At 38.8% G+C, this 13321-nt stretch overlaps 2 protein-coding genes across 3 annotated transcripts; both read left to right on the top strand.

Moving 5' to 3' along the window:
• Positions 1 to 1753: 1753 nt before the first annotated feature.
• Positions 1754 to 5839, top strand: LOC129716689 (endoplasmin). Its single transcript, XM_055666524.1, has 2 exons — positions 1754 to 1946; positions 3055 to 5839. Exons 1-2 carry the CDS (start codon positions 1901 to 1903, stop codon positions 5388 to 5390), a joined length of 2382 nt encoding a protein of 793 aa, XP_055522499.1. The 5' UTR covers positions 1754 to 1900; the 3' UTR covers positions 5391 to 5839.
• Positions 5840 to 10295: 4456 nt separating this feature from the next.
• Positions 10296 to 13319, top strand: LOC129722906 (bifunctional purine biosynthesis protein ATIC). 2 transcript variants are annotated; one of them, XM_055676766.1, is made up of 4 exons: positions 10296 to 10428; positions 10794 to 10915; positions 10974 to 12342; positions 12403 to 13319. In XM_055676766.1, exons 2-4 carry the CDS (start codon positions 10897 to 10899, stop codon positions 12785 to 12787), a joined length of 1773 nt encoding a protein of 590 aa, XP_055532741.1. In that variant the 5' UTR covers positions 10296 to 10428; positions 10794 to 10896; the 3' UTR covers positions 12788 to 13319. The 2 variants fall into 2 exon arrangements, with proteins under 2 accessions (XP_055532741.1, XP_055532731.1); XM_055676756.1 differs by lacking the exons at positions 10296 to 10428; positions 10794 to 10915 and having other exon boundaries at positions 10946 to 12342.
• The last annotated feature ends 2 nt before the right edge of the window (positions 13320 to 13321 follow it).

Consider the following 13321-nt stretch of genomic DNA (forward strand, 5'->3'; position numbering starts at 1 on the left):
AGTTTTTCGAACGTTGCTCTAATAAGTGTCATAGAATCGTTGTATTCCATCACTCGTCCTTGCATTGCTTCTCTTGCTGGTTTGATAGTTTATTTAAGGAATATTGAATTGGTCGAATAGCGGGTTCGTCACTGTAAGGTAGAAATTATAAAGTTTTTATCCCTGCTTTTTTCAACGATACGCACATTCGCAGCTTGGTTTTTTTTTCGGAATATATACACGGAAAACCAGATTTTCGGAAATAAGAAAATTCTTACGGGACATCACTAACGCTTATTTGAAAATATATAAATGACCTTCTGAATCTTTAGGTGCTAAAACTATCGACATAGGAGGAAAACTGCAAAACTTATAAGAATTTTAATTTGTGAGTACCCGGGTACTCCGTTGGACGCGTAAAGGTACTTTTTGTCGAGCACATAACGGTTTTCAACGGCTTTCCCTCCAAAAAAACGTTTAATTAAAAAAATTCTCTGCCCCCACGCAAAACGGAGTACCTACGGCTCTGCAAGACACTATTGATATATTGCGAATTATTTCCAATATTCAATAGTACGAAGTATTTATCGTTGCATTTTTGGGCATCCCTCTATTTATATCATAGCTCATTGACGTTATATTATCGTTAGAGGGTTGTCAATTAACAGATAATCGATAAATATCAAAATATATCTACCGATATCGAGTAGTATTAGCGAAATATTTTCAATGAAATTAAAGGTGTCTAGCCCCTAGGTATTATAGACACTATATATATAGACCTGCGTAGTGAATGGCAGCAGCACTGGCATCGCTGGCTTTTCATATTCTTGTTATTTGTTTGATACACATTTTTCATTATGTTCATTTTGGCTCGCACGTTTGACAGTTGTTTTGGCTCGCTGCGATTCAGTCCGCAGGTCTACATATTGTCTATACTAGGTATTACTCAACAAACAATTGATGATCTATCCAGCTTTCCACGAGCGGTAATGGCGGACAGTGCACGCAGCCCATTTTGACGTTTTCTGTAGGTCGGGTATTTTTCAATCGTAGTAGCTGAGTGAAAAACATTCGAATTTCGCAACGTAGCATAGCAACTTTAATAAACAGTTTTGTTTATTTTGATTCTCACATGCGCACGAAGAAATTTAAATAACAAAACGCCCATTGTTTGTTGAAGTTGCTATGCTACGTTACGACGTTATTTTATTTTCTACTCCGTTACTGCGATTGAAAATTCCTTGACCTACAGAAAACGTCAAAATGGGCTGCGTGCACTGTCCGCAATTACCGCTCGTGGAAAGCTGGATAGCTTGTTAAGTTGCTATTGGACGGACTTCGGCTAAACTAAAGCTTAACAAGCTGTTATAGAACGAACATGGTACATTCAACAAACAGCTGTTATAAATCACATGGTATCCTCTGTAGTGTGAACGGGTTATTAGACGATATTTTGCTGAATATCTTGTCGACAGAGACGTACATTTGAAAACATTTGAAGGTCTTAAAAAGTTGTGATACATTCGAAAATCAGTGGTAAACCTGGGATGTGTTGTCAACAGTTGCAATGCATGTGTGTACCCTTTTCAACATATCCCCAATTTTATCGTGTACAAAGTCTAAGAAATTTCCATCTGACAACCCTGTTCCAAAGCCGGTGATTTGGACCAATCGGAACACGCCAAATCGCTCTCGCTTCTGTGTATGTAATCGCGACTGTTTCGTGTGTAGCGGAGGTCGTACTTATTTGACAGCAAAATGTATTCTTTCGTTAGTTCTTGTTCGGTGTACGTTGTGAGAGGGTTTTGGTAGAGGGAGACTGAATACGTTTAATTATCCCTTTGAAAACGGGCGTTCAAATTAGGTTCCGCCGGAAATTTAAGTTTATCATAGTGAATATTCAACAACGCGTCGTACGATGAAGTACTGGTTACTTCTGATCGTTGGAGTTTTCCTGTGCTCAGGTAAGTGAAAAAATATAATTGTGGCCATGGCGTTTCATATCCATTAGGCTTTTTCAATGCAGTCATATTTGCAATGGGTGAATGCCACAATAGAACATTCCCGAAACGTGACCACATAGAGAACCATAGGTGCTCCAAGTTTTTGTTTTGCAAAATATGAATGCAAATTGGTGAACCATCTAATCTAATCACTAATTTGTATTCATATTTCGAGAAAAATTCAGAAGTATGCTGTTCTTCTAGCACACTGAGAGCCACGTCAGTGTTGATACTGATAGTGGGGATTTCCAAGCTACATACAAAAATAAACTTCAAACATGTTTTTGGCACTAAATATGCTGGAGTCTTCCTTCACACAAAAAAAGCGTATATTTCAAAATTCGCGCTAATTTCGAAAATTCCCTTAAACACTTCACTTGTTAAAAGTTTTCATGATGTCTGCCAAATATTTTCGAGAAAAAAGAAAATCAGGAAAAAATAAATCGGAATTTAATTTTGGAAATTTAAGCGATCTCTGAAACGATTGAAGAAAAAAAACCGTAAAAATACCGCGTAAGAGATAGACTGTTATAAAAAAAATGGTATCAGACTACCTCGCAGTGGGTTTCTTCTGCAGATTTTACATCGAGCTGCCACCGAAGCAGCATAAATTCCTAAATCTTTTCAAATCCGCGTTTTGAAACCACCACCTCAGTGTTGTTTGAGAGCCACCGTTTAATTGGTTTAAGGAGAGCAAGTAACAATTATTTATGCAATTTGAATATTTTCATTTTTTTTTGCAAGAAAGGCATCTTCACTAGGTAAAACTTAAACCTGACTAACGGATTTTTAATGACATTAAATTTTGTAATATATATATATATATATATATATATATATATATATATATATATATATATATATATATATATATATATATATATATATATATATATATATATATATATATATATATATATATATATATATATATATATTTATGAATTTGAAGTACTATACATAAGAAATATAAGAACAAAAAAGCATCGAAATGGTGAGAGTTAATCACTCTACCGCACTGTTTGTGATTTTAAATTTACGCGTGTTTTATTTTTAAAAATCTTTTCAGGACTCACCGCCGTTCGGGCCGAAGACGATGTCGAAGATCTACCCGTCGTAGAACAGGACCTGGGCGCTTCCAAGGAAGGATCCCGCACCGATGCAGAAGCGTTACAACGCGAAGAGGAAGCCATCAAATTGGACGGACTGAATGTGGCGCAAATAAAAGAGCTGCGCGAGAAGTCGGAAAAATTTACCTTCCAAGCGGAGGTTAACCGGATGATGAAACTGATTATCAATTCTCTGTACCGCAACAAGGAGATCTTCTTGCGTGAACTGATTTCGAACGCTTCCGATGCACTGGATAAGATACGTCTGTTGTCACTAACCAGTCCCGAGGTGCTAGATAGCAATCCCAGTCTGGAGATCAAAATCAAGGCAGATAAGGACGGCAAAGTGTTGCATATTATCGACACTGGTATCGGTATGACCAAGCAGGACCTGGTAAACAACCTCGGCACTATCGCAAAATCTGGAACTGCGGACTTTTTATCGAAGATGCAGGAATCGAAATCAGAGAATCAAGATGTTAATGATATGATCGGGCAATTTGGTGTCGGTTTCTATTCAGCGTTTTTGGTTGCTGATCGAGTTGTGGTCACTACTAAGCACAATGATGATAAACAATACATTTGGGAGTCGGATGCAGCTAGCTTTAGTATCGTAGAAGATCCGCGAGGCAATACTCTGAAGCGTGGCTCGCAAGTATCGTTGCACCTAAAAGAAGAAGCGCAAGATTTCTTAGAAGATGATACAGTTAAACAACTCATCAAAAAATACTCGCAGTTTATCAATTTCCCGATCTACATGTGGAGTAGTAAGCAGGTCGAGGAAGAAGTACCTGTCGAGGAGGAAGCGACCGAGAAACCCGAGAAAAAGGATGAAGATCAGATAGAGGAAGAGGACGGAAAGGTTGAGGAGGAAGCAGAAGAAGAGAAACCTAAAACTAAGAAGGTGAAGAAAACTGTTTGGGATTGGGAAATCATGAACGATAGTAAACCTATCTGGACACGGAAACCAAGCGACGTTGCCGATGAGGAGTACACTGAATTCTACAAAAGTTTGACTAAAGACACCACGGAGCCACTGACGCACACTCATTTCGTCGCCGAAGGAGAAGTAACTTTCAAATCACTGTTGTTTATTCCGAAGGTGCAACCATCGGAGAGCTTTAACAAGTACGGTACTAAATCCGATAACATCAAGCTCTACGTACGGCGTGTTTTCATCACCGATGAATTCAACGATATGATGCCAAACTATTTGAACTTCATCCGAGGAGTTGTGGATTCGGACGATCTTCCATTGAACGTTTCTCGTGAAACTCTTCAACAGCACAAACTGATCAAGGTGATCAAAAAGAAGCTTGTCCGAAAGGCTTTGGACATGATCAAAAAAATTGACAAGGAAACATACGAGAAATTCTGGAAGGAGTTCTCCACTAACATTAAACTGGGTATTATGGAAGACCCAAGCAACCGTTCCCGCCTAGCCAAGTTACTCCGTTTCCAATCGTCCAACGGCAAAAGCAACAAAGAGTACACCAGCCTCGCAGATTACGTGTCGCGCATGAAGGCAAAACAGGAACACATCTACTTCATCGCTGGTGCCAGTCGGGCGGAAGTAGAAAAATCTCCTTTCGTTGAACGGTTGCTTACTCGTGGGTACGAAGTTCTCTATCTAGTTGAAGCTGTCGATGAGTACAGCATTTCTGCTCTTCCTGAGTTTGACGGTAAAAAATTCCAAAACGTAGCTAAAGAAGGGTTCGTGTTGAACGAATCTGAGGAATCCAAAGCCAAGTTCGAAGAACTCAAAACGGAATTCGAGCCTCTGCTCAAATGGTTGAATGATGTTGCCCTGAAGGATAAAATCGCTAAAGCTCAGGTCTCGGAGCGATTGTCAAATTCACCATGCGCCCTGGTGGCATCCATGTTCGGTTGGACCGGCAATATGGAACGTTTGGCTATGGCTAACGCTCACCAAAAGACTGATGATCCTCAACGTCAGTACTATCTCAGCCAGCGGAAAACACTTGAAATAAACCCCCGCCATCCGTTGATGCGTGAGTTGTTGCGCAGAGTGGATGCTGACCCAGAGGACATTACCGCCAAGGATATGGCCGTTCTCATGTTCAACACAGCTACACTACGATCGGGTTTCCATCTGCAGGAGACAGCCGAGTTTGGTGACAGTATCGAACGAATGATGCGACAGACGCTTGGCGTTTCGCTCGATGAGCAACCGGAGGCTGAAGAATTCGTCGAGGAAGAAGAGGCAGATGACAGCACTGCCAGAGACGAAGAAGAGATCAACGCTGACGAGGAAGCCGAGCATGACGAGCTGTAAGACAACCAAGCCAAGTTTGACTGAGATCCTGAATGAGTGCGTCAAGAGTGCGTGGTAGAATTCAGCTGCACACATTGGACTGATTTAAGTACGATAAGCCACTTGTGTCCTACTTTGATTCCATCATCGTTAATATTCTAGCCGTTTCTTAGTAGCGAAAGGAGCATGTTTTCTATGCCCCTTGCTATCCTAGCGATAAGTGTACTCGTTTGTTTAGTACTAGTAAGAATCTTGCATTTCGGAGAACAAACGATCGAGTTTGACTGTTCAGTTAGTACTGGTTTTTGCAGCGAAAATTATTATTTACAGAGGTTTGTTATAATCATACCAGACAGACCATCACAGGAAATGTGATCACCGAAGAAAACCAAGATATTTAAAGAGCTGGAACAAACTTGATTTACGTAAATAGTTTTGTGAATCAATAAAGATAAATCATGAACAATTTTCTCGATGGTGTTTTATTTTCAAGGTGTTTATTTTGTTTATGTTTTTTGTAGATCCTTCCTACGCATAGAATATTTACCTACATTTGTTTGCTTGATCTACCTAGCTGAGTGTTTAAACTCGATGCAACAGGTCATTTCTGATTGATCGGCAAAGTTGTTAGACATTTAAAATACTATACTTTAACGTATTGTAGTTAGGCCATTATGAAATTATTACTGAGCTCTCTGGAAACGGAAATGCAAACAGTAGGTTTTCCTATACACATTTTTGTACCAAGTAGAGACAAACTCAATCGACTTCCGGTAAATTTTGGATTGTTTGGGTCTTAAATAGAACCAATAAATTGGTTCTGGATATTCGATCACATTACCTCATCTTGTTCTTGTACTTGTTAACTTCATCTTTTTCTCTGTCAGTACTTGTTTTCAGATTATAAAACTGATTTAGCAAATTTTAACAATAATCAATTGCAGTTTCTAATCGAGGGACACTATTTCAATCACCCCATACCTATTTTAAGCAGTCTGCATCTGTTTTGCAGAGGATTTTCTCCAACACCCATAGGGCGACAATTTAGAATTGCCGGTGATTTCAATTTATTGATTTCAAATTCGATTCGACGAGTTTCACGATATCTCGCTTTTTGAAAAAGATTCCATCATTCTAGTTAAAAAAAATCAGTTTTGCAGGTAGCATGTTTTATGATCCAAAATGTATTTTAAAAAGGGGCCATTTAGTTAACAAACAAATTTCAACTGCCAAACAACTTTGTGTAGGAGTTTTTCCCGAATATTGTGCATCATTCTTAAACAAAGAAAAGTGTTTAAAGTGTTCCATAATTTATCTTAATTATTAATGCTAAAATAAATGGACCATATAATAAAATATTTGTTAAATTTTCAGAGCATTCATATTCAGAAAATCCATTCAGCATTCACTTTCAATTCCCTTGTTTTGTGAAAGGGTTAAACGAGAGCATCCGCGTCAGCGCCATAACGAATTGAGATTTTAGTTTATGTTCAGTTCAAGCGGTTCAAGCTCAACCGTATGGCCCTTGCCATGCTAATAGCGGTGCGGCGCGAACTGCGTCGAAAAAGTTCGGGATCTATTTTGACGCGCATGAGTTTTCATTGCTAAATATTATTCCTCACCGTCAGGGATGCCACATGTACAGATTTATCTGTATTTTACAGATTTTTGGCCGAAGAAACGGTACAGAATCTGTATATACAGATATGCAGATTTTCGTCGAAAAGTACAGATTTACAGATTTTTCGAAATTGACATTAATTTTTGAAAACAATCCAAATTTTATTCCATTAAATATTGAGCAAATTGAACATTTTTTCAACTCCTCACACGTTTTAAGCTAAAAATTTTGTTTATGTACCATAAAAACTCAAAAAATACAAAGTTCTTTGTGTTTAAACAACACAGATTTTTTTTACAGATATTTTTGTTCCAGATACAGATGTTCAGATTTTTTCAAGGGGAAACACAGATTTAAATGTGGCAACCCTGCTCACCATGAGAAAAACGGGAAAGACGCAGTTCGCGCCGCGCCGCATTCGGTATGGAAGGAGCCTACACCAGCTACCAGCAGTAATATGGATGTACAAAAAAAGTAGAGAGGATCATAAAGAGTTCAATCTTCGCTGAGTTGTGGATATGCGTTAGGCCTCTGCCATGGTGAACGCGAACGCGAGCGATGGGGCGAGAAACTTGCCGTAGCTAAATAAACAGCTCACTTTACGGCTGTTAATTTACCTACGACAAGTTTCTCGCCCCATCGCTCGCGTTCGCGTCTACTATGACAGTCCACATAAGCACTGATGATGGTTGCATGTAGCAGCCGAAATACGTATCTACGGACGGTATTCGATTAGAGGGTATTCGATTTTTTGTAGTAGAATTAAGGGACCATCCATTAATGATGTCACGCGTTTAGGGGGCGGGGGGGTTATCTTGAGTGTGACATCACATTTAAACTCAAAAAATAAAAAAGTCACATACCTAACCACAGAGTTCAACTCAGAACTATTTATGTTATTTGCATCATTCATTTATATTTTTTTTATTCTCTTATTTTCCGTCGGTCTAGTTCCGCCACTTTTGTTGTGCCAATCACCGACGCCCAGGGAGGCGGCTCCACTCAGGACCCTAACTTACGACCCGTTGTACACTGGGGCGACTCCATACAAATGCTGGCCAAGCAAAAAAATGTCTTCATATCATGGAAAATATATGGTTTTTATATAATTTTAGAACGCTGAGTCCGAATTTGATGTTATTTTTGCATGAAAATGTGCATTTTTGACGCCGGGGGAATTTTTATGTTTATATATATATATATATATATATATATATATATATATATATATATATATATATATATATATATATATATATATATATATATATATATATATATATATATATATATATATATATATATATATATATATATATATATATATATATATATATATATATATTATATATGAGGAAAATTTTTCGTCGGTTTCAATTTTTTGGAAAACAAAATGCATGATGCTTGAAAGACTTTCATTTGCCATGAAAAAATATAAAAATATTATGTTTTAGTTATTGAGAAAATAAAAAAATATCAATTGAAAAATATGCTTCGTGATAAAAATTACTTATGACTTGGTTTTTTTCAAAGTGACTATATTACATTGCATCTTTTTATCGAATTCTTCTTTTTATTCACTTCCACCTTCATCTTCATTTTTAATATAGTTTTAATATTTTCAAGGAGAGCTTTCAAAATGCAGTTTCTAACGTCAGAATAATAATTCACAATTTGTTCTGTAGAAATTAGCAGCCGATTGATTATTTCATGGTTTGTGTTTACACGATTGTTTTTACATGTGACTGGTATTATACAAACTTAAATTATGATTTTGGTACTCAGTGCAGGTGAAACGAAATATAAACAATGTTTAGTTTTTGATACTGTGTTGAATATTGTAATATTGATGGCTTAAACTTGTAAATATGAAAACAGTATGATTAATCATACTGAAATATGTTTGAAAACGTTGTTATTATCAGACTTATATGAGCCATTTGTTATTCTGTCGACTGCTTGCAGTGTGCAATTTAAATTTACATTTTTAAAATTCGATATGTGCCGAACACTTGTTGTTTCAAACGCTAAAACACTTGTCAAGAAAAACGCTAAAAAACACTGATTCAGTACACTTTGAAAAATCATAGAAAATTCAAATTTTGTCGTAATGCTCTAAAATTTGGATTCTGACACTTCAATAGTATACAACTATAGGAAAAATATAATTGAAATAAAATTCGCATTTTCATTTTTGGGTCGATGGCCAGCGATTCCCCACTGTGCGTTGATTAACGGACCGGCGCCAACGGCTTTACTTCCTCATGCGATGGAAGGCGTGATCCCAGAGATTTTTCGCCTCATAAAATCTCCCGGTGTCGGCTAGAATTGAATCTGGACTAGTTGGGTTGGTTGTGAGTGGATCACTCCACCCCACAACCATCGACACCTATGTCGGCGTTGGGATTCGAACCCACGCTAGGCCCCCGCCTATTCATTTATAGTTCTACGATCCCTTTTTTTGCTTAGGATTTGCTTTAGATAAAATAAATGACAATTTTTTTTCACGTTAAAAAGCATAGTGTTCGTTAATTCTGTTTTACCGTGCATGTTCGTTTATGAATGATAGCGCAATTTCATTTATTTTTAGTGTCTCTCAATCCAAAAAAATCCTGGTTTAAAAACGTGACGTAATTAAGGGGGGGGGGTCAAGGAAGTTGAGACAGCTTGTGACAAGGGGGAGGGGGGAGTTAATTTTTCCCAAATTTTAGTGACATCATTAATGAATCGTCCCTAAATGGAAACATAACCTATTCTCAATATTCAATTCCATTCTACTAAGACTAGCGAACCTATACATTAGAGAAATGACAAGACACTCACCGTCAAGACAACTGTCAACATCAAAACGGGCGAGTTGTATCATTTTGCATTGCCGTTATCCGTTTTGATGTTGACAGTTGCCTTAATGGTGAGTGTCTTGTCATTTCTCTAATGTATAGGTTCGCTAACTAAGACGCTCAAAAAGAAAATTTAACAGAAAGACACTCACCGTTAAGGCAACTGTCAACATCAAAACGGATAACGGCAATGCAAATTTATACAGCTCGCCCGTTTTGATGTTGACAGTTGCCTTAACGGTGAGTGTCTTGTCATTTCTCTAATATACAGGTTCACTACTAACTATTACAGAGGCCTTAGTGTTCGTGGTGTTGTGATCGCGTATAAACATTCTATATATAATAGTAGTGACAGAGTACACCATACATCAACGTTTTTTAGAAGTGTAGCACTTGTTTGTTATAATACATATAAAAAAGTTTATTATATATAATATAAAAATCTGCTTCACTGAAGACCGCTTCCCTCTTGATTACCGGTAATCAGTTTAAATGTATAATGTGAATGCCAATAAATCCAGTGTGAGTATCAACTGATCCAGTCAAATCAAGCTATCCGGAGTTATACACGTGGTTTTTTGTTTGAGCGATTTTCCCTGTGAGTATCAAAAATTAAACAAAAAAAACGAGCCCTTATCAACGTGTTGATGTTAAGCTTCACACTCATCCACTAAGGCATTTTAATTCGACAATCTCCAATTTACCTTGTGAAACAACATGAAATGTAATATCAATTGGTCAAACAAGTTAAAAATTCAACACCTGACAACAAACACTTGATATTTCCTCGTTTGTTCCGTAACCCCTGTTATCAGCGTCACTCGACCTTGTTTTCGAACAATGTCCATTGCATTCTACGTAGGCAACACTGTTACTCCCCAGCAATGCATCGCATTATTATTGAACTGTATTTTAAAAAACAAGAAAACAACCCGTCAGCAACAATTTTTTTCGTCGTTACAGTTACAAGTTAATCACTAAAGTGAGAACCCTGCTAGGGTCCAGTTTGCTTTTAACCGTTCGACAGAGCACATTTTCACGGAGAAATTTCCTGAACTGCAACACCATGGCTAGCGGAAAACTTGGTTAGTGGGTAAGATTTATACTTGATCCTGATGATGACTAATATGTTGCTCATTGCAGCTATTCTCAGCGTATCAGATAAAGCCGGATTACTGGAATTCGCTGCAGGACTTAATCAACTTGGGCTTAAACTAGTAGCTAGCGGTGGTACCGCCAAGGCCATTCGCGACTATGGCCTACCTGTCCGTGATATCTCGGATATTACGGGAGCTCCAGAGATGTTGGGTGGCCGTGTGAAAACGCTTCACCCTGCCGTACACGCTGGCATCCTAGCCCGCATTACCGATGCCGATCTGAACGATATGAAACGCCAAAAGTATGACTTGATACAGATTGTGGTGTGTAATCTATACCCGTTCGGGTTGACGATCTCAAAACCTGATGTGACGGTTGCAGATGCGGTAGAAAACATCGACATTGGAGGTGTTACTCTTTTGCGAGCAGCTGCAAAAAACCATAAGCGAGTAACCGTTCTGTGCGATCCTTCGGACTATGGCAAGGTTCTTGCTGAAATAAAACAAAATGGAGACATTACTGAGAGTACCCGGCAGACTTTGGCCTTAAAGGCATTCACACATACAGCAGAATATGACAACCTTATTTCTGACTACTTTCGTAAGCAATACTCGTCTGGTGTGTCTCAACTTGGCCTTCGCTATGGTATGAATCCACATCAGAAACCTGCACAAATCTTCACCACTCTAGAAAAACTTCCCTTAAAGGTGGTGAATGCCGCTCCTGGTTTCATTAATCTTTGTGATGCTTTGAATGGTTGGCAACTGGTTCGTGAGCTGAAAAAATCACTAGGACTACCAGCGGCAACAAGCTTCAAGCATGTTTCTCCGGCCGGAGCTGCCGTCGGAGTACCGTTGACACTAGACCAAGCCAAACTTTGCATGGTCGATGATCTGTTTGATAGTCTAACACCACTTGCAACGGCCTATGCACGCGCCCGAGGTGCTGATCGTATGTCTTCGTTCGGAGATTTTGTTGCGCTCTCTGACACGTGTGATTTGGTAACTGCTAAGATTATTTCCCGCGAAGTGTCGGATGGAATTATAGCTCCAGGTTACACTGAGGAGGCTTTAGATCTTTTGAAGAAGAAAAAGAATGGGGGTTACTGCGTTCTGCAGATCGATCCAACATATGAACCCAGTCCAGTAGAGAGAAAAACTCTATTCGGGCTACAGATGGAGCAACGTCGTAACGACGCCGACATCAGCAGAGCATTGTTCACAAATGTTGTCACAAAGAATAAAAATCTGCCGGACGACGCAGTACGTGATCTTATCGTAGCAACGATTGCGTTGAAGTACACTCAGAGTAACTCTGTTTGCTACGCAAAGGATGGACAAGTCGTTGGCATTGGTGCTGGACAGCAGTCACGTATCCACTGTACCCGGCTGGCCGGGGATAAAGCAGACAACTGGTGAGTAGTTTTATAATTTTCTTGTTTCATTTTTTTATATGCCCTTCTAACTCCGATCAGGTGGCTGCGGCAGCATCCCCGTGTAACCTCCATGCAGTTTAAGAAGGGTGTCAAGCGTGCCGAGATTTCGAACGCTATAGACAATTTCGTCAACGAAACGGTTGGCAAGGATATGCCCTTGGCTCAGTTCGAAGCCATGTACGAGAAAGTTCCGGAATTTTTAACAGCAGCCGATCGTCAGGCGTGGGCGAAGCAGCTAAACGGCGTTGCGTTAGGTTCGGATGCGTTTTTCCCCTTTAGAGACAACGTGGACCGGGCCCGACTGAGCGGTGTTTCGTTTATCGCTAGTCCGTCTGGCTCGACCAACGATGCGGGTGTCATTGAAGCTTGCAACGAGCATGGTATTGTCATGGTACATACAAACCTGCGATTGTTCCATCATTAATGCGTATGTGTCATGGCTTTATTAGTTGATACAAGTCAGAGGGGATTCACTGCTGTCAAATTTCATATATGTGTGCGTTATCGCAGATCAGCTCTGGTCCAAGACGTTTGTTGGTCCGTGACGTTTCTCGAGTTTTGATAAAAAAACGTTCCAATTCTATAATATTTCACATCGATCAATTTCATAACCAAAAAGAACAAAAACCAAAACAAACACCATGATGCCGAATATGTTGGTTACACGATGTTTGACAGATAGATACCCCCTGATACAAGTATATAGCGAATTTCTTTATTCCACTGGGTCAGTGTCAACTTACCACAGATTTACGATCTAACTTACAAAAATTACAGTGCGCAACAACACGTTTAAAAGGTGCCCATGTCTGAGAATAAAAAAAATCGCAAATAGATTTTTGTTGATCCAGTTGAAAAAAATTCTCTTAAAGAGGAAAGCGATAATATCTCGTCTGTTCTGCTGCTGCTGCAAAGCAGCTCTAGTATAGGTCTAAAATAAATGAAATTTTAAAATACT

This window comes from Wyeomyia smithii, chromosome 1 (genome assembly GCF_029784165.1).
Source record: "Wyeomyia smithii strain HCP4-BCI-WySm-NY-G18 chromosome 1, ASM2978416v1, whole genome shotgun sequence".
NCBI lineage: Eukaryota > Metazoa > Arthropoda > Insecta > Diptera > Culicidae > Wyeomyia > Wyeomyia smithii.

Excerpts from the sequence above, each read along its gene's own strand:
- LOC129722906 (XM_055676756.1), top strand. The coding sequence starts at position 10,946 with ATGATGACTAATATGTTGCTCATTGCAGCTATTCTCAGCGTATCAGAT. Across the intron at positions 12,343-12,402 it reads GGGGATAAAGCAGACAACTG|GTGGCTGCGGCAGCATCCCC; the intron begins GTGAGTAGTTTT and ends AACTCCGATCAG.
- LOC129716689 (XM_055666524.1), top strand. The coding sequence starts at position 1,901 with ATGAAGTACTGGTTACTTCTGATCGTTGGAGTTTTCCTGTGCTCAG. Across the intron at positions 1,947-3,054 it reads TGGAGTTTTCCTGTGCTCAG|GACTCACCGCCGTTCGGGCC; the intron begins GTAAGTGAAAAA and ends AAATCTTTTCAG.